Source organism: Peromyscus maniculatus, chromosome 5 (genome assembly GCF_049852395.1).
Source record: "Peromyscus maniculatus bairdii isolate BWxNUB_F1_BW_parent chromosome 5, HU_Pman_BW_mat_3.1, whole genome shotgun sequence".
NCBI classification, from domain to species: Eukaryota; Metazoa; Chordata; class Mammalia; order Rodentia; family Cricetidae; genus Peromyscus; species Peromyscus maniculatus.
Genome location: NC_134856.1, coordinates 44,927,499 through 44,952,276, shown reverse-complemented (window position 1 = coordinate 44,952,276; position 24,778 = coordinate 44,927,499). Strand labels below are relative to the sequence as shown.

The 24,778-nt window shown below is 52.8% G+C and overlaps 1 protein-coding gene across 7 annotated transcripts in view; it reads left to right on the top strand.

The window, feature by feature from the left end:
• Bcar1 (BCAR1 scaffold protein, Cas family member) overlaps positions 1-24,237 on the top strand; it is a 38,535-nt gene extending 14,298 nt beyond the window's left edge. For 3 of the 7 annotated variants that reach the window (XM_006974082.4, XM_006974081.4, XM_076572178.1), the window contains 6 exons: positions 12,108-12,740; positions 18,694-18,855; positions 19,061-19,177; positions 20,283-21,380; positions 22,043-22,132; positions 23,320-24,237. In XM_006974082.4, the coding sequence (XP_006974144.2) occupies positions 12,108-12,740; positions 18,694-18,855; positions 19,061-19,177; positions 20,283-21,380; positions 22,043-22,132; positions 23,320-23,832 (2,613 nt within the window). In that variant the 3' untranslated portion in view covers positions 23,833-24,237. Of the gene's footprint in view, positions 1-1,085; positions 1,491-8,041; positions 8,094-8,206; positions 8,262-12,107; positions 12,741-18,693; positions 18,856-19,060; positions 19,178-20,282; positions 21,381-22,042; positions 22,133-23,319 lie in introns of those variants that run through there. The other 4 variants (XM_076572175.1, XM_076572176.1, XM_006974080.4 and 1 more) reach the window with 4 other exon arrangements.
• Positions 24,238-24,778: the final 541 nt, after the last annotated feature.

Sequence of the window (24,778 nt, the reverse complement as noted above, 5' to 3'; positions counted from 1 at the left end):
TGAGGGGCTGGGACTGCGGACTGGTCAGGGTCCTGTGAGGTCTGAAATAAAGTTTCATTCCAGTTTTCCCAGCAGTCTGTTCTCAGAGATTTGCGGCATCCAGATTTTGCTGCTTGGGTGACAGTTACTGACCTGAAACCTAGCAAGGAGCATTGAGGTGAGCCGAGGCTCTGTCCACTGCTTTCCCCGGGTGCTTTTCCTCCTCCCTCGTTCTCAATGTGCACATTTCGACGTTCCTGAAATAGACAAGTTGGAGCAGGTTTCAAGTAGGTTGCTGGGCACGAGTTTTGTGTCTGGACAGGACTCAGGAATGGGGTGGGGGGTCCTCCTAGGGCATGACTGTGACCTGATCGTGGAGACCCTGCTTCCGGAACCTTCACCGAGTTCAGTGAAGAACTGAAGCACGAGTTGGCAAGCCTCTAGTTCCTTGCTTAGTGGCCAGAGGCATTTGTGGAGTGGACGTAGTTAGCCCTGGTTTCACTCCCCGTGGGCTTCAGGGAACCAGCTGAAATCCTATACGGTCGAGGAATACAGAGGGGCAGGGGTTGTTGCTGCCTATGAACTGCAACAGGTCAGGCTGTAGCTGGCCAACCCTGGGGTCTTTTCTGTCGCCCCGGCTGGCTTTCTGCCTGCGCCTCCCGATTGCTGGGATCCTTAGGCATGAACCATCACGCGGGGTTCCTGGTATCCTTACACAGTAAGGCCTGTCTACAGTCGTGCGCTATTATTGCTTTTAGTAATTGTTTCTTGGGGCATACTCCCTCCACTTTGCCTGGGAATTCAGGTCTGAATCGGATGCCGCGGACACACGAGGGAATACTCCTGGGTTGGTAGGTGAGGAAGGCAGAAGGCCGGCATCTGGAGGGATAGGAGAGGCTGCACCGGAGCAGAGCGATGGGGCCGGGCGGCGTCTTCAGAGGACCTTCACAAGCCGGGCCGTCGGCCGCGGGAGGCGGGGACCTCCCCCGGGCTGGAACCAGCACGGCCCGCCCACCCAGCGTCTCTTTTGCATCGGGGGCCGCGGTGGCCAATGGTAGCGCGGCTGGGCATGCCGGGAGCGGGCGGCGGCGGGCGGCGGCGGGCGGGCGGGGCGAAGTGGACCGGCTGCGGGCGGCCGAGGAGGCGGCTGAGACGTGCGGCGCGGGCGGCAGGCGGCGCGGCCTCTGGCCGGCGGGCACCATGAAGTACCTGGTGAGTGTGGGCGCGGGGCCGGGCGGGAGGGGAGGAGGACGTTTCCTGCGGGCCCAGCGCGTCCCTCCGGCCGCAGAGGTACCGGTCAGTTCGGCGCCTTAGCGAGTCGCTCCTCCCTCGGCCAGCCTTTCGACCCCCCGCCCGCAGCCCACGGAGCTTTGGTGTCGCACTCGGCGTCCGCAGCTCCTGGGTCCTGGCACGGGCCGGGCTGCCTGAGGCTGAACCCGAGGTGGTATGCTGCGGGGCTCTGAGAAGCAGAGATTTGCTGAGGGCTGCAGGCGAGCGGCGAGCCGCTACAGGTTAGGACCTGGGGGGATTTGGGGAGAATCCCCTTGAGGGCAGCAGCTTATCTTCACAGCTCTGCGGTGTAGAAAGGTCTAGGTTGAGAGACGCTCCCGATCTAGGGTTTGCTATGAGTTTGGTCACCTTCACATAACGACCATGTGTCCGTTCCTTGCTAAGTGAGAAAGTTTCCAATTGTCTTGCTCCAGGGACACGCCCTCCTTTCTCGGATGGAGTGTTGGATGGTGTGACTAGCTAGGGCTGATGGGCCAGAATAGCAGGTGTGGGTGCCTAGAGGATCAGGAGCCAGGTGGTGCCTTAGGGAAGGGAGCCGTTGGGGAGGAACTGCCGGCACACCCTCCTGGCACCAGCACTCACCTCCCCTTTGCCCTGAGCAAGGAAGGAACCCATTGGAAGCTGAGTGGAGGCAGGGCAACGTAAGGCAGTCCAGGTTGAGCGAACAAAGTCACCTTTGGTCAGGGGAGGAAGACTGGAGCTTCTGGCCATTAGTGGTTGTGCGGAGCAAGAGTGAATGCTGTGCGATCTCCTTGTGTCTGGCCAAGGAATGAAGTTAGGGCAGTGTCTCAAGGCAATCTGTCTGCACAAGAAAGGCCCCTGAACCAGTTGTTGCTCCCCATCCTGGTTGCAAGGTTATAAGTGTAGAGACTGAGGCAGAGAGAGAGAGGGTGAGTTAGTCCTTTGAACCTGGTCTGTATGTACTGCTCCATTTATGATCTCCACTCTTTGTCTGGGATGAGGGAACTTGGCCTTGAGTAGCTGTCAGGCTCTACTGTGGTCCTCTGCTAGCATCCATTCTTTTTTTTTTTTTTTTTTTTTTTTGGTTTTTCGAGACAGGGTTTCTCTGTGTAGCTTTGCGCCTTTCCTGGAGCTCACTTGGTAGCCCAGGCTGGCCTCGAACTCACAGAGATCCGCCTGGCTCTGCCTCCCGAGTGCTGGGATTAAAGGCGTGCGCCACCACCGCCCGGCTTAGCATCCATTCTTTCAGGAGGCCCCACCACAATTTTTCCCCAAGACTGGACAGCTTTATTCTCTGTACCCTGCCCCAGCCCAACCTGCTCAGGCAGGGAGGCCTTTGGAAAGAGGCAGTGTTAATCAGGCCTGATACTGGGGACTGGGAGGTGGGTGATGAGGATCACTCTCCAGCAGATAGCCTTTCTTCCCAGCGTGGAGGGGTTATGTGGTGGCCTCAGACCCAGAGGATGGGGCTAGGCTCCCTTGTCTGGTCCTCCGATCTCTAAGAAGAGTCAAGGCTCCACGTCTATCTTGGTGTAACCCTCCCATCTCTAGGTGAGCTACAAAGTCAGGCCTTTGTGAGACGGGTAGAGAGTGGAGGGGGTGTGTTTTGTAAGTTGGAGAACCACACCTTCTGTGATACTATCCCCCTGTCCCTGCTCAGGAAGATGAACTGTATTACGAGCTGCTGAAGCCTATTTAGGGCTATAGAGTGTCAAAGCCCCAGGAGACTAAAGATCTGAAAATGAATAAACCAAGGCCTCGTACTAAGATCCTACTGTCCCTTTGCTCTGATCTCTGGATTCTCCATGATGGCAGAGTCAGGGATGGGGATTGCCTCTATTCTGGATCCCATATTGTCCCTGAAATGAAGGGTCAGTCTTAAGCTAAACTCTGCTAAGGCACCAAATCACAAAGATGAACTAGAGCCAGTCTACTGATAGGTTCACAAATCCTCTGTTAGAATCCCGGGGCCAGGGAAGGAAGCAGTAGGTATCTCCACCCTCCCTGGTGTGATGGGGGCTTGCAGATGCCATATCTACAGCAGGAGGATTCCTTATGCCACTACACCTCTGCCCAGACTCCCAAAGGTATAGTACTTGTGACACTTTGGCAGGAGTTGGAACAGGAATCTGCTTCCGGCCCAGAGCTGGATCTGGACACACAGTCATTAGCTGCTGCTACTAGAACCAAGGACAGTGTATGTGTATGTAGGGGAATCCCTGGCAGTGGCCACACTCTGCGGGTGGGCTTTCACTCCTTCCTTTTCCAGACCTTTGCCCTGGCTGCAGAGTGTCAGACATGGAGCTGGTATTACCCACTGTGCCCTCCCTGCCTGTGTACTGGACATACTCCTGAGGAAGGCGAGACTGGAGCTGTGGCTCCCTTGGGATGGCTCTGGAATGTGGGGCTCATGCACAAGCCATTTTGAGCATGGTTCTCACACTCTTGCTCCATATCAGTGTATCAGGGACATGATCTGGCTACTTAGTTGTCCATGGGAATGCTAGGGCAGGATGCTGTCAAAGCTGGCTGGTCAGGATAGGGAAGGAGGGGAAAAGAAGTGCCATCTCTCGGGACTCCATTGGATCCTGGATTGGGGCAAGGAGAGCTGCCAGGTCCCTAGTCAGTGGTCTATGGCTACATGACCCTCCAGGTGGATACCTGGGCATGAGTGAGGACAAATGGTGAGCATGACTGCCAGTTGGGCACCCATTCACTGGGCCTATGTCCATTGGCCACTGGGTAGGTGGCTTTGGGACAAGCAAACAGATTATCCCAGAAATAATCTTGGCACACATTTGCAGTGGTTCTGAGTATGAAGGGAGCCAGTGTTTCCTTAGTGCCTGCTGTGTGTGAGGCTCTGTGCTTGGGGTGGGAGCCAGTGTGTATGCGTTGGGGTGGGACGAGCAGGGTAGGAAAGGCTTGTGCAGTTAACACTCCAGGATTCTGTGAAGCTCAGCATTTCTGGTGAATCCCTGACTCCACTTTAATCTCAGAGCCTTAGACCTAGCTCTACTGTTCCTTGTCTCTGGATCAGACAGGTGTATCCATTCTGAACCTCTGCTTTCCTTTAGATAAGATAGACATAATTCTTGGTGTCCTGGGGTAGTTTTGAAGATGAAGGGAGATGAACATGGCAGGGAGGAGCTCGGCCTGTGACCTAGGGTAAAATTCACTCTTGTTGTCATTAGGAACCTGCTGGTTGTGTCAAGTTGCCCAGTTCCTTTTCTGATTCACCTGGTTCCCATCTTGAGCTGGCTTAGGGCTGCTGAGAACATGGTTTGCTGTGCAAATGAGTATGAACCAGCTGGACCTGGGCCTGCATGCAGGGTGTCCTTTGGTTAGTTAGTGCCAACTGCATGCAGCTGGCACTGCTTGAAGGCTCTGTGGAGGGGAAACTGTAGTGTCTTCTCAGCACTTGAAGCCACCAGCTTGCACCCTGCCCCATCGTCAGGGTTTAGGGAATCCCACAGTACTCCCAGGACTCCCCTCAAGGCAGCTGGAGCTAAGAAGAATACCCGTCACATCAGTTCTCCCTCTGCTGTTCTGCATTTCAAGGCTAGCTTGAACCCTGTTGGGTCTGAAGCCTTCACAGGTCCCAGGACACAATGGGGGCCATTTTCAACCAGGTAGTGCCTGTGGGACCGTCCTCCCATGTACAAGGATGTTGTGTGGAATAGGGAACATTGACATCAAGCTAGGGGTCGTCTTGGCTCTACTGACTTCAACAGGCACTTGCTGTGGCTCCTCTTACGACAAGCCTGGTGCTCTGGCACCCAGGCTTCTGCTGAAGATAGACTTGTGCTTCCCATGTTTGAGTTAGGAACAAGAATTAGGCAATAACAAGAAATGGCAGTATGTGAGGTGGGCACAAGGGGAAATGGGTGTCTTCAGATAGTCATGGGCCTTCCTGAAGAAGGAAAGGGGATGATGTCTGGTACGGGTCTGTAGATGTAGGAGGCAGCAGTAGGTTCCCAGAGTGAGGTGGCCAGAGATTGGCAAGCCAGGCAGTAGCCTCCGTGGTGTCTTGGATGTGACCGGCACCATCGTCTAGACCAGTGATTCTCAGCCTTCCTAACGCTGTGACCCTTTAATACAGTTCCTCATGCTGTGGTGACCCCCAACCATAAAATTATTTGTGTTGCTACTTCATAACTGTAATTTTGCTACTGTTATGAATCATAATGAAATAGTTTGGAGATAGAGTTTGACAAAGGGGTTGTGACCCACATGTTGAGAACCACTTGTCTGTACAGGTAATTGTAACCTGGCTCTGCATCTCTTAGAGTCCCACTTGTAGCCATTGTGAGCTTGAGACAACACATATAGCATAGCGTGAGCCATACAACTGTTCAGCTGAGGGAGACTGGGAAATGGGCTCAGGAAGCCGCCTGCCTCCCCAGCTTCAGTCATGACAGTCCCGTGGGAGACTGCTAGGGGAGAAAGCGTGACTGCAGTGGGCATGCTCAGGCTGCCGTGGACTTGGACCCACGTGGGCTCATTTGGCTGTAGAAAGCCATTGTTTGGGTGGCCTTTATTGGTCCCGGGATGACAGAGGAATAAGCTATGGAATCCTACAGTAATCAGCCCCTGTCTGTGCCACTCTGGGGTCGCAGAAGTCTCCCTTCACTGCTCCTGCTCCAGCACCTTGGATTCTACCTTTGCTGTGCCTATGTACTCAGCTAGGGAGTCAGTTCGAGTGTTGCTTCCTTAGGAAGGAAGGCCGAGTGTATGCAAAGGTCTTGTCCTTCGTTACTTCTGGCACCCCACTTTCCCCCTTCTTGGAAAATTATTGCTTTCATGAGCCTCACACAAGCCAGGCAAGTGTGCCACTGAGCCACACTCCTCCACAGGGCAGATTATTGCTGGATGTCTTTCTGCCCGCTGCAGTTGTAAGCTTTGTGCTGACCAGGCCTCAAGAGGGTGGGTGTGCACTGTCTTTAGGACAGTGGATCTCAACGTTCTGGTGCTGCGACCAGACCTTTAATACAGTTCCTCACGTTGTGGTGACCAACCCCAGCCGTAACATTGTTGTTGCTACTTCATAACTATAATTTTGCTACTGTTAATGAATGGTAATGTGAATATCTGATGTGATCCCCTAAGGAGTTAGGACCCACATGTGGAGAACCACTGCTTTAGGAGTTTGGCAAGCGCAGGAGCCGGGGTAATCTTGTTAAACAGACGTAGGGTCTTCTGAAGCTGCTTTGTCATTGTAGCTGTGACAGTGTGGTGTTTAGGGGAGAAGGGACTTACCCAAGGTCACATAGCAGTGGGAGGGAGAGCTGGACGCTGGTCTGGGGCTGAACTGTTGCCTAGTGACTTGAGAGAGGGAAGGAGCACTGTGGCCTTGAGTAATAACTCGGGAGGCAGAGAGGCTGAGGGCCTTTGCTGGGCCAGCTGAAGAAGTCGATAGGTCAGGCACTGGCAGTGCTTAGGACTTGGGTTGGGCAGGAGAGAGGCTGCTACAGGGGCTCTGGCCAGAGCACAGCAGCTGACACAGGCAGAGGAACTCCTGGTGCCAGGCTCCTGATGCCACGTGCCCAGTCCATGAGGTGTTTCCCAGCCGGCTCCAGCTGCCCTTGACTATACAGTTAGAACCCTACTTGGCCAAGGCGTACTTGGCAGGCACTCAGTGAATATGGGTTTTAAGTAGAGCTAGCATCTGGGAGGCCAGAAGCCCTGCCGGCTCACCTGGGCTGGGCAGTTCCTCTCTGCTTGGCTTGTTTACTGAACCTTCCCTCCAGCAGATGCTTCTAGCCTTATGCCTTAGCTCTCTCCTGGCGTCCCCAGACCCGCCCAGTGGGGCCTCTCTGAGCCTTCCCTGCACAGCAATCCTAAGAGGTGAGGGACTCAGGAGCAGGCCCTTCTGTCTACACTTCCACCCGCCTTTGACTGGCTGGAGGGAATTTCCCTGTGACTCACTCTGCTGGCACTTCCTGTGGTCACCAGGGCAGGGGCTAGGGGACCCAGCCAGGCGGCTTGATGTTCTGGGGTCACTGAGGGAGGGTGGGCCTGGTGATTCCCAGAGGCCGGCTGCAGACCATATTTGGGAAATTTGCTTCTCGTGTTTGCAGCTTCGGGATGGGACTGTGAGCCTGGTGGGCTGTAAGGTAGTTCCCATCCCGGCCTGCTCCTCCAGGGGTTCTGGCCTCTGGACCCCTGCCTCTGTTCCATCCTGACCCAGGGCTTGGCATGTGACCCACTGTTTTCTTTTCCTAGATACGTTTTTTTTTTCCTTCCCTTAAAGAAAGAAAGAAAGAAAGAAAGAAAGAAAGAAAGAAAGAAAGAAAGAAAGAAAGAAAGAAAGAAAGAAAGAAAGAAAGAAAGAAAGAAAAGAAAAGAAAAGAAAAGAAAGAAAGGGAAAAAAAACCCTAGCTTTCAGAGTAACAGGATATTTTTATGACATTTTCATACATATTTAATTTTGGTTAATTCCCTTCAACTTCAGAATAAGAAACACTTATTGAAAAATTCTGTAAATGAGAGAATATCCACCCCTATTGTCTTGAGTATTTTTAGTGATATTCTGATACCTCATTTTAAAATTGCAAATGATGTTTTATTGTGGAGTTTTTTTGGAGGGGGTGGGGATATCACTGTAGATCAAAGTAACCTAAAACTCAGAGTCTCTTCTGAATGCTGGAAGTACTGGTGTACTCAGTGCCCAGCTTATTCAGTGCACTTTAAACCTTCTGTAACTGGTGTAGACAGAGCACAGGAACTGTGGCAGTTTCAGGGCTCTGCCCTCCTTAGGTGTCTTCCCTACTTGGTCTCTCCCTCGGACTTGTTCTTTTTGGTTCCTAGCTCCTCTGCCCCTGCCATTCTGGGACTGGAGAGTTCAAGATGTCCTGGAGAAACAGGTGACAGCTGGTGATACCTCTTAGTGTGGCGGGCCTGAGAAAGAAATCAGAGGTAGCTCCCTGGGACCCCTCTCCTCAGAGCCTGAGCTCCCACTCTGGATTTCTGTCCCTAGGGTATGGCCCTTCCTGCCGCCTGAATTCCAGCTCCTAATTGGTTCCATGAAGGAGGTGAGGTCCAGAGGGTGGGGATGTTTTTGGTTGTTTGGTTGATGTAGCTTTGACTTCCTGTGGTAGGGTTTCACTAGCCCAGGCCTTGAACTCCTGATTCTCTGCTTCCACCTCCCAAGTGCTGGGACTGCAGGTTGTTTGCCAGCAGCCCGGCCAGAGGGCAGTTCTGCCCCTTGAGTTTCAGTAGGCAAGGCCATACAGCAAGTAGCCAGAGCCCACCCAGGTCCTGTTTTCAAGTCTAGATCTTTCTTGTGTCTTCAGACCCAGAGTCTTAGGAGGGACCTTGTAGGTCAAATTGATGTTTGGTTGAAGGCCAGAAGGGTGCATCTGACCTTCTTGAGTGCCCAGTGGGGTCTTAATCAGGCTCTGCCACCAGCCCTCCTGAAGCATACATATAGTCTTCTGCTGCTCTTAGAGGACAGACCATGTCCCAGCCACACCTAGCCCAGACTCCTTCCTTGCTCCTGCCCTCTGCCATCTCTAAGCCCAGCTCCTGGGCAAGGAGGCAGTGACAGCAGACCCACGGGCTTCCTGTGCCTTCTTCCCTGTTTCCTATACTGATGGCCTCCTGCCTCAAGTCACATGGCTCCAGCACAGGCTGCTTGGCTTCTGGGCCACATGAAGTGCAGATTGCTGTTCTGGGAGTGTCTGACATGGAAAGGACATAGAACCCAGTTGTTGTAGTAGCTGTGACAGGTGACAGGAGGGAGCTCCAGGAAAGATGGGAGGTGCTGCTCTCCCTTGCTTGATGCTCCTGGTTTCCTCTTGCTTCTTCCTGGAGCCCCAGAAGCACCCACATTAGTAATGTGCCTGGGATCTGTCCCTGAACCATTGTCTTTGACATATGGAGGGTACTGCTTTGTAGGTGGGTATAGCTTTAAGTTCTGACCCATAACACATTTGTTTCTTACTCTAACTCAGGAGGGCGGGGCTGCCTTGCCTCACCTTTACCCTCTCACTGCTCCGTGGTCAATACAGGTGGGCCCCATATGTGATGGGCAAGCACCCTGGTGCTGAGTGCTCTTAAGATCAGTAAAGCCTGTGCATACTCCTGCCTGCACCACTTCCTTAAATACCAGGACACCTGCAGGAAGGACCGTGTGGCATAATCCCTCAGTGTCTCTTCCTGCTGGAACTCTAAGCATCCATTTGACTTCCCTTGGGTGACTTTTTTATATATTGTGGGCTTTCTGTTGGTCTTGTACCCTTTTTTGTTTTTTGAGACAAGGCTTCTCTGTGCAACAGCCCTAGCTGTCCTGGAACTTGCTCTGTAGCCCAGGCTGGCCTCACACTCACAGACATCTGCCTGCCTCTGCCTCCTGAGTGCTGGGACTAAAAGGGTGTACCACCCCCACCTGGCATCTTTTCCTTTTTGATTGTATGAACTCCAAATTCCTATTAACTTTCCTTGTCCTAGCACTAGGCCATTTGTATTTGAGTCCTGATTGATAGTCTGTAATGCCAAGGTCAGTGTCCACATTGGCTGCCTTCTTACAGTGAGTTTCCTGCCTTCCTCTCTGTGGAGTCTTAGCCTTTTCCCTCTGCTTCCCAGCCCTTGTCCTGTCCCATCCCTGTCCTGCTTAGAGTTGTTCTCATGTCTAGAAAAGAGTGCCTGTGCCTTTTAGAAGTGGTTTGTTTATTTATTGGCCTCTATGCCTCCATTTCATTGTAAAAGAATTCCTTTTTTTTTTTAAAAAAAGCCTTATGGCACTTTTATCATGATGAATTATTATGATGCAATTAAATTATACTGAGTTCACATTATTCTCCCCTCAGTCTCTGGAGTGCATTTCAAGACTCCCAAAGGATGCCCCAAACCTCAGATTAGTTTTGTTTGTTTGTTTGTTTGTTGAGACAGGGTTTCTCTGTATAGCCTTGGCTGTCCTGGAATTTACTCTGTAGACCAGGCTATCCTCAAACTCACAGATCTGTCTGCCTCTGCCTCTTGAATGCTGGGATTAAAGGAATGTACTGCGACCACCCAGCTCAGGTTAGTATTAAACACTCTGTATACTATATTTTTTCCAATACATGTCTATCTATAGTAGATTTGTTTTGTTTTTGTTTTTGTTTTTTCTTTTTGTCTGAGATAGGTTCTCACCATATATCCCTATTTGGCCTGGAACTCACTATGTAGATCAGGCTGGCCTCAGACTCACAGAGATCCACCTGCCTCTGCCTTCTAAGTGCTGGGATTAAAGGCCTGCTGTGCCATACATGGCTTTCATCTATAATAGTTTAATTTATAAATGTGGTATGGTAAGAGATTCATAACAATAGTAGAACAATTAATATGTTATAATAAAAGGTATGTGATTGGTCTCTCTAAAACCATAAATTATTAACTTTGACATTTTCCCTTAGCAGAAGCACCTTTATAGCTTCTCTCTGGCAAATTTGAAATATGTAAGAATTATTATGTGTGTGCATGTGCTTTGGGGCCATCACAGTCGGGCTTACTCAAAGTAGTAAGCCCTGCAGTAGCTGAGCAGATCTGCTAGCCTGGATAATAAGCAAGTAGCACATACAGATAGGATGGATGTGCTGGACCCAGGGTGGTGGAGTAGACCAGTAGGAGATTTTGTCATGCTTCTCAGAATGGCCGATAATTGAAAACTTATGGATTATTTATTTCTGGAATTTCTCATTTAATATTTTTGGGCCATGGTTGACCATAGGTAACTAACTGAAACCACAGAAAGTGAAACCATGATGATGGGCAGGCTGCTGTACTAAGAAAGTATGGGCAAATGAACACTGTACAGTGTTAAGGTTGTCTCACTGGGAACTTGGCACATTTTTCCTTCTGTTCAAGTTTTTACTTGAGTAAAAACATTTTGTCCTCTCCAGTCTTGTGCAAGGTGTGCGTGGTGAGTTTGCAGAACACGTCTGTTGTTCTGTCTTTGCTGTGACGTTTTCATCGATTGCTGAGTCGTCTACTTGGATTCTTCTACTTTACAAAGATGTTCATGTGGTCTGCAGAGGATGACCGTTTTGTCCCCTGTGATGTGCGTGGTCCTCCCTCACCCCATCAGTTTCTTCCTCTTGGAGATTTGCAATGCCCTGGACACAGGGTCTGAACCTTGGAGCTAGAATGGGGAGAACATCTTGCTTTCTTCTGAGCTTAAGGGGCAGTTTTTTAAGTTTCTCCATTAATTACTGGCGTTTTGGTAGGTGAACTTGGGAACCCCCCACTCCCCATTTCTATCTTAAGAAACTGTCAAATTAGTTTCTCAGCTCTGCTGAACTATCCTTTGGTAACTTAGTGGCTGTATTGTCATTATCCTTAACTTTTCTGGTACAGACTGTCACATGACTTAAGGAACTTTGAAAAGATTTTATTATTTTTAATTATATGTGGTGTCTCTGTGTCTGTATACACGCACAAGTGAGTACAGGTACCTACAGAGTACAGAGGAGAGCATTGGGTCCCCGGGATCTAGGTTGTGAGCTACCCACTGTCAATGCCAGAAACAAAACTCAATTCTTCTGCAATAGCAGGAAACTCCCTTTAACTGCTGAGCCGTCTTTCCCGACCCAGGAATGGTTTTTAGTCACATATAAAGAGCCATCTCGGGAGTGTTGATGGCAGCTGGTAGCAGCTGCTGCTGTCGAGGATTTGAGGGGCCCTAGCTCAACTAAAAGATAGACTGGGGTCAGCTCCGCTTTGCTGCTGGTGACAGGCAGAAGCAGTGAGGGCAAAGGCCCCCTGCTATTTTCAGATGCGACTAAGTCTCTTTTTGGAAGTTAAAGCTGGGTACTTACTGATTCTGGAATAGGTGGGAGCTGGGTGAGGCCTGTGCCTGTCTTCCTGCCTTCATGTCCACCTATGTCTTCTCTCCCCAGAACGTGCTGGCCAAAGCCCTCTATGACAACGTAGCTGAGTCCCCGGATGAGCTCTCCTTCCGAAAGGGTGACATCATGACGGTGCTGGAGCGGGACACCCAGGGCCTGGATGGCTGGTGGCTCTGCTCGCTGCATGGGCGCCAGGGCATTGTCCCTGGTAACCGCCTCAAGATCCTGGTCGGCATGTATGACAAGAAGCCAGCAGGGCCTGGGCCAGGCCCACCTGCCACTCCACCCCAGCCCCAGCCCAGCCTCCCTCAGGGGGTCCATACCCCGGTGCCCCCGGCTTCCCAGTACAGTCCCATGCTCCCCACTGCATACCAGCCCCAGCCTGACAGTGTGTACCTGGTACCCACTCCCAGCAAGGCTCAGCAAGGTCTCTACCAAGCCCCTGGGCCCAACCCACAGTTCCAGTCACCCCCAGCCAAACAGGTATCCACATTCTCAAAGCAGACACCTCATCACTCATTTCCCAGCCCGGCCACAGACCTTTACCAGGTGCCCCCAGGGCCTGGAAGTCCAGCCCAGGACATCTACCAGGTGCCACCTTCCGCTGGCATAGGGCATGACATCTACCAAGTCCCTCCATCTATGGACACCCGCAGCTGGGAGGGAACAAAGCCCCCGGCAAAGGTAAGGCCAACTTGGCACAGCAAAGCCCTATTGGGTTAGCCTAGGCCCTGGTGTGTGGGCCTAACAGGGCCTGGTCACCAGAGTAGCCACACTCCAGTGTCTCTGTGTATTTGGTCTGAAGTCAAGGAGGGAGGTAACTGGGTAAACGTATGTATTTATCTGAAGTTACATTTACTTATCTGAATAAGGGACACTGAGCTGGCCATGGTGGATGAGGGAGTCTACAGCAGGCTGCCCTGAACTGGAAAATGTTAACCACAGGTTACAGCCTGTGGCAGGTCTAGAGGTGTGGAGACGTGTCCTGTATTCCAAGTGAGCAGCAGGCCAGGGACGGCCTCGGGGGCCTGAGTGATACCCAAGCTGCACCTGCGCAGTTCACGTTGGTCAGTTTAGTCTGGCCCAAGTGGAAAGTACAGCAAAGCATAAAGCCTGTGGGCCAGGAAAATGGGGCTGCAGGGCTTGGAGTGACAACACAGCGGGGGGAAGTGGGAAGAGTCCCGGGTCTCCTCTCATAAACTGCATCTGGAGGCGAGCAGGCCAGACCGCCATAGGTCTGCTTGAGATCCAGCCAGTGGTCTGCCCTGTGGCCAACGGGAAGAGGGGAGGGGACAAAAGAGACTACACGTTTCCTGAGGAGCTTTCTCGGAGGTTACTTACATGCTTGTTGACCTTTGCCCATCCAGCTGCTTGGGAGGCTAGGCAGTGGGCCTTATCAGGTGGCCGAGTGTGTCACTGAAGGGACTTCTCTAAGGAAGGAGGAGCAGAGCTCCTGAGGGACTCTCAGTCCAGTCACTGGCCCCTGTGGCCTTCTGGGCCCCCATGGGGTAAGGGAAGCTACCTTGTGCTCGGGGGCTCACCCCAGTCCTTCAACAGTCATCTCTGGTGGAGACCTAGCACATTTAGTTGTCCTGGCTCCACGGACATTCCATCTCTATGAGGCGGGGCCTCTGGGCTCTAGGCCGTGTCTGGGCCCTCAGTTCCTCCATGCTGCCCATGGAATAAGCAGGACTGAAGCAGAAGGAGAGGCTCCCTGCTGTCACACTCAATCGGGAGCCACTTTTCCTTGTATTCATTTTGGCCTGTTTTCCTGTATCAAAGCTCATGCCTTTAATCCCAGCACACAAGAGGCAGAGGCAGATGGATCTCCTGAGTTTGAGGCCAGCCTGGTCTACACAGTGAGTTCCAGGATAGCCAGAGAGCTACATAGTGAGACCCTGTCTCAAAAAAACAAAGCAAAAAAAAGACCTAAGGAATGGAATTTCTGGACTTGTCCTCCAAATATTGAGGATAGAGTTGCCATGACCAGCTTCCCACATCTCCTCCATACCTTCATCTACTGTCCACTAGAAGACCTTAATAGCTAGGCAGGTGGTGGCCTGGTGGAAACAGCCAACTGTGGTGGGCACAGCAGCCCTTAAGAGAACAGCATAAGCCAGGCGGTGGTGGCGCACTCCTATAATCCTAGCACTCAGCAGGCAGAGGCAGGCCGGTCTCTGAGTTCAAGGCCAGCCTGGTCTATAGAGTGAGTTCCAGGACAGCCAGGGCTACATAGAGAAATCCTGTTTCCAAAAAAACAAGAGGGAGGGGGAGGGAGGAAGAGAACGAGAACACAGCATAAGCCCAGCCAAGTCAGTTTTGTGTTCTGATCATGTCTGGTCCAGAGTCATCTTATGTCTGAGCTGTGTCTGGTGAGACATTGGCCAGATGCATGCTCAGCCATGGCACAGAGCCTCTGTCTTTAAAGCCACCCGGTGCCAAGAACCTAATTGGTACCACCTAGAAAGTAGGTAGTGTCACCCCATCCTGCCCACAGAGAAGCTTGGTATCCAGTGGCCTGACTAGGAGTCACAGGCCTGCATAGGATGAGATTTCTTAGACACTGGCCCATAACCTGACCACCAAGGGTCCCTGAGTCACTGGACCCCACTTCTTACACTTCCTGCCTCTTTTAGTCAGGTAATAGAAGCCTGCGTGCATGCGTGTATGCATGTGTGCGTGAGTGGCTGTCTGGAGAATTGGGAATAGTGCCTGTTCAATGAGTCTTGAGCCAGACCCAGCTCCATCCCTCCACATGCACTCTCTACACATACATGTACACGCACACATATCACACTTGTCCCCAGTCAGTTCTTCACCTCCTGTCCTTGCATTAAGATTATCCTGGGACAACTGTTCATCTAAGCTGGAGGAGGAAGCCCAAAGGCAGAAGCCAAGACGCCTTCCCTCACTCACCTAGAGGCTCACTAGCTGTGTCCTTTCCAGCCCCAGCCATTGGTGGAGCTGTTCCAAGACTGTGACCTGACTGAGAGCCTAGGAAGCCTGAGAAGCCTTGTCATTCCTGAGCTGGGCAGCCATTGCCTCTGCTTTTATCTTAACAGAGAAACGCTTGTTTGCCATAGACAATGCATAATGTATGAGAAAGTCTAGGGATAAGCCCTCAGTCAAGGAATAATCACTGAGAAACATTTGTGTAGTTCGTCTAGCATCTTCTCTGTTTGTCTTTTACAGATCTGTATATGTACTTTTTTTTCTTTTTAGATAACTTTATCTTTCAGGTTGGCTTGGACCTCATTATATCCTATATCCTCCACTGGCCTTGAACCCACAATCCTCCTGCTTCAGCCTTCTAAGTCTGTGATTATATGCATGTTATTTTTGCATTTTGAAGTTGTAAATCCATCACAAGATACCAAAAGCATTTTCTTGGTCATTAAATCTCTTTCCAAGACTGATGGGAGTAGCTGCCCGAGTTTTGTTTCTATGTTGTAGCCTCAGCTGGAGATTTTTATTCTGTTTGTGTCGTCTGTCTGTCTGTCTGTGTCATGTGTCTGTGTGTGGAGGTTAGAAGAGAACTGAAGTTACAGGAGTTGTGAGCTGCCTGATGTGGTGCTGGGAACCAAACTCGGGTCTTCGCAAGAACAGCAAGCAGGCACTTTTAACCTCTGAGCCATCTCTCCAGGGCCCCCACTCCCACCACTTTTTTAAAATATACTTTTTATTTCTTTTTTTTTTTTTTTGGTTTTTCGAGACAGGGTTTCTCCGTGTAGCTTTGCGCCTTTCCTGGAGCTCACTTGGTAGCCCAGGCTGGCCTCGAACTCACAGAGATCCGCCTGGCTCTGCCTCCCGAGTGCTGGGATTAAAGGCGTGCGCCACCAACGCCCGGCCATACTTTTTATTTCTTAACTTATGTCTCTGTATACCATGTGATTTGATTTTATTACAAAGAGCATGGTGGTAAACTCCTAGGGTGCATATTTGTGCCTACATTTCCGGTCTTGCTTTCAGAGGCGTCTAGGGCTCCCCCTTTGGTGTTGAAACTAAGACTCCTCGTTGCGGGACTGAGGAGGTAGTGCCACAGCTTGCAGTACCTGTGGGAGGAAGTGAGAAGGACGGGGCCAGGAGAGTGGAGCCCTGGAGCAGTGGCCAGCCATCTGGTGTTTGGCTGGAGAAAGCAAGGTCAGGAGTATCCAGGGTCCTCTGGCTAGGCATGAGCACAGAGGCTGTAAACATGCAGGCAGGACCCCAGCGGGAAGGCATCTAGCTGTGCAAGGCCACTTTTGAAGGCGCATTCCTGGATCAGGAACTACAGCTTGCCAGGGGTGGGGAACGCATGGGAAGCAGCACTCCTGGCCAGCAAAAGGTGGTGGTATGCTCAGCAAAGTAGGCACCTGCCTGGCCCCATAGTATTCCGGTGGTCCTCCATTCCCAAAAAAGGAAAAGCAAGATCTTTATGGGAGGAGGGCTAGACTGTGAGCACCCAAACCAGCAGCTGGCCTAGGCTGGTGGGATGTTGTCCATTTTGCAGGGGGAAAGATCAGCAGCCAAGCTGTCTGGAGAGGTGGGGCCCCAACAGAATGAACAGCCAAGAGAGACTCCTCTTGTCTTGGTTCCTCCTACTTGACTCCTGCTGCTTGGATCCCTGCCTTGGTCCCGGTAGAGCCAGGGCTACTCTAGAGGTTTCATCCCCATTTAGGACTGACAGGCTGGGATATGCTTCTGGGCTCATCTCCCTTTTCCCTGAAACCTATGGGGAGTATAGGACAGAGAGAAAAACAACAGCCCTCCAAAAGCCTGGATGTGTGTGTCTGTCTCCCTCCAGGACCTGCTAATGGGGCATCAGGTGCAGAGCAGTTAGCCTGTGATTAGCAGCTCAGCGTTCTCTGATGAATCCATTTCCCTGATGAGCTGCTTTCCCCTGCTTTCTCTAGTGCTGTTTTCCTAACAGAATTATTCACTAGCCGATGTGGCTGCTTACTCTCAATCCGACTGAGGTGTAGGAATAGGCGCTGCCCTGCCCTTTAGTCCTAGGACCGACCTCTAGGGTCTGGCAGTGAGACCCTCTGGCCTGTGCTTACAGCCCTGTCTACATGAGGCCCAGATGGGTGCTGACAAAGCAGAGATGCTCTGTACTGAGACCTGGCCTGCCTTTGTCTAAAGGGTTCACTATCTGCCCCTTTGGGGTTTGAATTCTCACCTAGGAGGCCTTGGCCTAAAGAAGCCTCAGGCCTTGCCACAGGCCTGTCTAACCTGCCACGTCCCTCCAGCCCCAGTCTGCTCTGCCATGGGCAGGTTCCAACGTCTAAAAATAGCCCTGGAGGAGACTCAAGTCTGGGGCCTGAGCAGGGAGATGAGTCTGGAGAGGCAGCTGCAACTCCGCCCCCAGGCCCTGTTATTGGTGGGTGGGGACACCCCACAGAGGAGACCCTGCAGCCCCACAGTGGCACACACCAGCCTGCCAGGCTGTCTGCTAGAGGCAGCCCAGAAGCCCAGCTGGACTGAAGATCAACTGCCTAGCTCAGATGTGCTGCCTGGGAGGTTTTCAGGTCTGGGTCTGCTGGGTGCCCCTGTGTCCTGCAGGGGGTCAGGGGGGTTGGGGGATAATGTTGGTACATGCCTGCTGAAGCTTGGTTTGGATTCTAGAGTGTTGAGCCTGAAGGAGGCAGGGTATGTGTGTGGAGGCCCTGAGTCAACCCTGTCCCAGACATCCCCTTTGATTAGAAAACAAAAGGCCTTTCTGTGGAGAAGGCTGAACAGGGAGCCCCATGGGGGAGGTTACCCTGAGCCTGGCTGGAGAATCTTGTAGAAGGGAGGCTGTCTGGCACACTTCCATCCCTCCCAGGCTGAGTGCTGCTGTGAGGGGACAGCATGGTCCTGGGGGTAGTGCATAAGCATCCCAGAGTATAGCACCCCCCCCACCCCCACCCCTGCCTTCCCTCCATACGGAGCCACAGCTTTGATGCTGTGGCCCACTGCCTTGGAAAGAAGGGGCTGGCTCCCTCTGACCAGTGACTCCCACTAAGGCCTTACCCTTTCAGGTGGGCAAGGCAGCTGATGGGTGTGGCTACAGTGGCTACAGTTAGAATTCCTTTGCTGATCTTCCATCCTAGCCCTGTGTGTCTGCTCAAGAGTTAGCTCCGAGGTCATTATGCTCTGTAGTCTACTGTTACTTAGTCCTACTAAGGGAGGGTTGTTTGCTGCTTTCCCAGGCTACATCTTCTGCCTCCAGAGTCTGGAGATGACAGTGGTCCTGTGATCAGGTCGCTCTCTTGCTGAGCAGAACTTTGTGGGGCAGGGCAGCTGAGAGGTGTCAGCAGGAATGACACAGGGGACCTCACATGGGCATTGCCTCTGGAGCCAGGCCTGTACCCTTCCTGTCCCATCTTGTCATCTGTGTGTAACCATACACACACCCTGCCCTGTGGAATCTACTGGGTCATCCAGCTGTGGAGACTTGGTTTCACGGCTCGGAACCAGGCAGCTCTAAACAAAACCTAGGGCTCTAATAATTACTTCCCCAGCACTGCCCTTCACTCTAGAAAGGGAGAACACAGGGAATGAGAAGCAGCGCCTCCGAGCCCACCCTTGCAGAGCCCACCACTCCCTCTGTGTGCCTTGCCTCCCTCTCAGCGTGGTCTCCTGTGGGCCAGTGGTGCAGCCAGCTGTTTGTTCCCAGGTGGTGGTACCTACTCGAGTGGGACAGGGCTATGTGTACGAGGCCTCCCAGACAGAGCAGGATGAGTATGACACCCCACGCCACCTCCTAGCTCCAGGTCCTCAGGACATCTATGATGTGCCCCCTGTTCGAGGACTGCTTCCCAGCCAGTATGGCCAGGAGGTAAGTGTTGGGGATCAGAGGCATGGGAGAGGACGAGGACTGGGCTTTTCTGTGGGAGCTACATTTTCTCAGCCTAGCCAGGGCCTGGGTAGCACAGCAGCCACAGCCCAGGTGCCCACGGTAGGTTTCTGGGGGCTTGCACTCTTCCATTAAACCAGATGTCCCTGACAGTCGTCGTCACTGCACCCTCTCCTGTGCCCTCCAGGTGTATGACACACCCCCCATGGCAGTCAAGGGCCCCAACGGTAGAGACCCGTTGATGGATGTGTATGACGTGCCTCCGAGTGTGGAGAAAGGCCTGCCACCATCCAACCATCATTCGGTAAGCAGTCGGCAAAATGCTGCAGCCCAGGAGGCCTCTAAAGGTGGTGAAAGCATGGACGAGTGTGTGCGCTGGGCCTGACTGCTGTCTGCAGACCTTGGCTCTGTCCTTACTGGCTCTGGGGACAAATATAGTCTGAATGCCCAGGCTGTCTGTAGAGATGGTTCAGTGGTCAAGGCACTGGCTGCTCTTCCCGAGGACCCAAGGTCAGTCCTCAGCATCCATACAGTGTCTGGCAGACCCAGGTGATCCAGCATCCCTTTCTGACCTCTTGGCACCAGACATGCATGTTGTTCACAGACATACATGCAGACAAAACATGCATACACATTAAAAAAATAAATAAGTAAATTAATTAGGAAGAAAGAGAAAAAGAGAAAGAAAGGAAGAAACTAGCCAGGTAGGTGGTGGTGGTGCACACCTTTAATTCCTGCACTCGGAAGGCAGAGACAGGGGGATCTCTGTGAGTTCAAGGCTAGCCTGATCTACAGAATGAGTTCCAGGATAGGCACCAAAGCTACAGAGAGACCCAGTCTCTGAAAAGGAAAAAAAAGAAAAGAAAAGAAAAAACTAAATGTCCTTCTGAACCTCAGAAAATGGCCCGCTGCCAGGTCTTCTCATGTGTGCTCTGAGAGATATCAGCAAGGAGACCACAAAATCTGCCTCCCAAACCAGGACACTTGGAATATAAAAGGGGACTGATAATCATACAGAATTGTCTTGAGAGCCAACAGGAATTTAACAGCCAAGTGCTTGATACAGAGTAGAAAGTCTACCAGTGACCGTGACATTGGGTGATTGTAGTAAGGGTGATCCCGGCAGCATTGGCAGTATGGTAGCAAGTCTTTCCTGTATGTCTGCAGTTATGAACATATATGTTGCGTACTGAACACATATATAACCCTTATATTGGGAGGGAGTTCCCCATCTTATACATGAATAGCCAGACACAGAAAATTAGCCAGACCCAGGGCTAGGCTCTTGGCATAGTCATCATAGCTAAGGATCATGCTGGATGTGTATATCAGCTGGGTCTGCGTGGCTCCGCTTGAACTCCAGGGCTAGGCAGATGGACAACAGCCTTAACCACCACTTGGTCCCCTAGGTGTATGATGTCCCTCCTTCCGTGACCAAGGATGTGCCCGATGGCCCGCTGCAGCGAGAGGAGACCTATGATGTGCCTCCTGCCTTCGCCAAGCCCAAGCCCTTCGACCCCACCCGACACCCACTGATCCTCGCTGCACCTCCTCCAGACTCCCCACCAGCCGAGGACGTCTATGATGTGCCACCCCCTGCTCCTGACCTCTATGACGTGCCCCCTGGTTTGAGGCGGCCTGGCCCCGGAACGTTGTATGATGTGCCTCGTGAGCGGGCGCTCCCTCCTGAGGTGGCCGACGGGAGTGTGATTGATGATGGTGTGTATGCTGTGCCCCCGCCAGCTGAACGAGAGGCCCCAACAGATGACAAGCGCCTGTCGGCCTCCAGCACAGGCAGCACACGCAGCAGCCAATCGGCATCTTCCTTGGAGGTCGTGGTGCCAGGCCGGGAGCCCCTGGAGCTGGAGGTTGCTGTGGAGTCCCTGGCTCGGCTGCAGCAGGGTGTGAGCACCACCGTAGCCCACCTTCTGGACCTGGTGGGCAGTGCCAGTGGGCCTGGGGGCTGGCGTAGCACCTCCGAGCCCCAGGAACCTCCCGTGCAGGACCTGAAGGCTGCAGTGGCTGCAGTCCATGTGGCAGTCCACGAGCTCCTGGAGTTTGCCCGCAGTGCCGTGAGCAATGCCACCCACACTTCTGACCGCACCTTGCACGCCAAGCTTAGCCGGCAGTTACAGAAGATGGAGGATGTGTACCAGACACTGGTGGTCCATGGTCAAGTCCTTGACAGTGGCCGGGGAAGCCCAGGATTCACCCTTGAAGACCTGGACCGCCTGGTGGCCTGCTCACGGGCCGTGCCCGAGGATGCCAAGCAGCTGGCCTCCTTTTTGCATGGCAATGCCTCACTACTTTTCCGACGGACCAAAGCCCCTGGCCCAGGGCCTGAGGGAGGTAGCTCCCTGCACCCCAACCCCACTGACAAAGCCAGCAGCATCCAGTCACGCCCTCTGCCCTCACCCCCCAAGTTCACCTCCCAGGACTCTCCAGATGGGCAGTATGAGAACAGTGAAGGGGGCTGGATGGAGGATTATGACTATGTCCACCTGCAGGTGGGTGCTCACCCTGCCAGGCCCAAGAGCTCTGACCGCGCTGCTGTTGTTTCAGGGACCCCCCCTTGCCTTCTCAGCCCACACGTAGATCTTGTGGTCAAAGGGAGATTCAGGCTCCAGGAATGGTCACTGGTGAATCCTAGTGCCCTCCCCATATTTTGTCCTGTTAGACTGGTGATCAACTTAGCTATGTCCTTGGAGCTTGAAATGTCAATCAGATGGCCCCAGAACACTTATAGGTGGGCTTCCCTAGTGGCCATAGATTTGGCTCCACGCTGTAGAGACGTTCTGAGGAGACAGACGCTGGTGTCTAGAGGGCGCAGGACCAGGGGAATGGGGAGGTGGGAGGAGAGTGGGTCTCTGAGGAGACACCTGCGTGCCATGTCATTTGTAGGCCAAGGGGAGGATTTGGATTTGATTCTTGGTGTGGGAGCCATTCCAGGAGGGCCAGGCCATGGGGGGTGAGTGCACCCTCTGCAAGGCTACCCTCCTGTGTGCCAAGCCCCTCCGGTAGGGGCTGCTTCCGTTAGCAGCTGCCTCTTCCTGGGCTTGTGTACCTGCACTGCCACCTGGTGGTTCCCTGGCCCCTGCACCCGTGGGATCTGCTGGTGCCTCTGTCCCAGAAGAGACTTCTCAGTCCAGGCCTTGTCTCTCCCCCCCAGGGGAAGGAGGAATTTGAGAAGACCCAGAAGGAGCTGCTGGAAAAGGGCAACATCATTCGGCAGGGAAAAGGCCAGCTGGAGCTGCAGCAGGTGAGGCTTCCCATCCTCACCTCACAGTGAGACCCCCCAGGGATAGAGCCCTGCTTGCCCTCTACCCAGCCAGCCAGTGTCCAGCATTGTGGCCATCACTGTCTTCTGGCTAACTAATTGAGATGGCAGTCTCACTGTGTTGCCCGGCCTCATCTGGAACTCCCCCTGAGCTCAGCTGACCCTCCCACGGCCGCCTCCTGAGTGGCTGTGACCGTAGCAGTTGACTAGCGTGCGTGAGACAATCCCAGGCATAAGACACAAGTGAAGTTACTGTCAGTAACGAGGACATTGTAGAGAGCAGTGTAGGGTCAGGAGGCACTGGCAGCCAGAGGCGTTACAGAAGCCGGGACAAGCTGCCCCCCCTCACCTCCTCTCCACAAGCTGTGCCTCCCTGTGCCTGCCCGAGATGACGCTTGTGAGCAGTCACACTCTGCTTCTGTCTGCAGAATTCCTCAGCCTTCAACACTGGTCCTCACTCCTCTTTATAGGCCACGTGTCTATTGTTGAATCTTTACATTGTATCGTTTTCCTTATAAATAATAGTGCTGTGTTTAGCCACAGTTTTCTTCATATTTTGAATCATTTCTCAGGGTAAGAAAGTACTTTGGAAAAACACTAAGGACATTCAATTTTGATTGTGAAGATAATAGCACAATGTAAATATGAAAACTTCTCTCACTACCCTTTCTCTGGGCATAGAAAAGGACGGCAGGGGACAGATGACCCCACCCTGAGCTGGGCTGTTCACTGGTTGCCCTGATACCAAGTGGGGTTCATAGTTGGTAGCTGCCTCACAGGCGTGGTGTTGGCGGTAAATAAGCAGTGTGAACTGCTTGGGAAGTGTGTGGCACTTAAAACGTGAGAGGAAATCCATGTTGCTAATTGAAATTCCAGCACTCAGGAGGCAGAGGCAGAAGGATCCTAAGTTTGAGGCCAGCCAGGATATGTGACAAAGTACCCGTCCCCGGCTCTGGTAGTTAAAACAGAAATACACGTGTGGCCATGGCGCCGCCTCAAGAAGCCAGTGCGCATGATACCTCTCCTGTGCACCCCCAGCGTGTCCTCAGCTAGGAATGCTGTCCTTGACACTGGTGGTTTGCTTTCCTGTGGCGGGCAGAGCTCTGATGGGGACAGATGTTTGCACATGTCCGTCAGCCAAGAGCCTAACCGTGCCCTGCCTTCCACAGCTGAAACAGTTTGAGCGACTGGAGCAGGAGGTGTCTCGTCCCATAGACCACGACCTGGCCAACTGGACACCAGCCCAGCCCCTGGTGCCAGGGCGGACAGGGGCCCTGGGGCCCTCGGACCGACAGCTGCTGCTCTTCTACTTGGAGCAGTGTGAGGCCAACCTGACCACACTGACAGATGCAGTAGACGCCTTCTTCACGGCGGTGGCCACCAACCAGCCCCCCAAGATCTTTGTGGCGCACAGCAAGTTTGTCATCCTCAGCGCACATAAGCTGGTGTTCATTGGGGACACACTGTCACGGCAGGCAAAGGCAGCGGACGTGCGCAGCCAGGTGACTCACTATAGCAACCTGCTGTGTGACCTCCTGCGTGGCATTGTGGCCACCACCAAGGCCGCCGCCTTGCAGTATCCATCGCCCTCTGCTGCTCAGGACATGGTAGACAGGGTCAAGGAGCTGGGCCACAGCACTCAGCAGTTCCGCCGTGTCCTAGGCCAGCTGGCTGCTGCCTGAGCAGAGGGCTAGGGTATGGAGGCTGGGGAGTGGGCGGCGAGGGTCTACCAAGCGTCTGTCTTGAAAGTGGAGATCCTGCAGGTGTGGGGACAGGTAACCCCAGCTCTGCCTTGGGCCTGGTGCCCTCAACTGTCCAGGGATTTGTACATATTTATAGCAAGGCAGGGTGTGGGATGCCTCCTCAGAGGAGCTGGATAATACGAGTGCACTGTGACTGCTGATCACCAGGCTGGGGCCGGGGTGGAGGCACACAGGCCCCCAGCCCCAGGGCTCCCTGTGACAGGCAAGTACAGAGTGGTATGCACCTCTGCACCAAGAAAAAACCCTAAAGAACTATTTTTCACTATTGATTTTTCCAATCATTTGACTAATAGTCTACATTTAATAAAATTTAAAAAATGAGAAGCAGTCTACAAAGATGTTTGAGACCACCTCTATGTGGGAAGGTAGATGTACCCTTGACCCACCAAAGTGACTAGGCATGGTGAAGACTCTGGGGGGGTGAAGGGAAGGTTGGTCCTTCCAGAAGAACATCAAGGCCCCAGGACCTGGGGGAAGGCAGGAAGGCTGAGCTGGCCAGGAGATAAGGTGGCAGTGTCCTTTGTGCCAAGTGGAACGTGTTATAGGTTCAGGGCCTGAGGCCCAGGACAGCAAGGTACCTGCTGGGTCTTCTGTTCCCCACAAGAAAGTTCACAAGCAGAGGTACTGCACAAAACAGCCTCACACTCCAGTCTTTATCAATCTTGCTTCTAGAAAGAACTTGAGCCTGGGACACCCAAAGTGTCTTCCTTGAATTAAACAAGGATTTGGCCTCCAAGCTGGGAAGACAGGGGCCTAGAACAGACCTTGACCTTGGTGGCTGCTGCTGTCTTGGGAGTTTGGGCGGCTTCTGGCCCAGAGAGAAGACTAGAATATGTGTTTGGCGCTCTGGTGTGGTGGTCTCAGC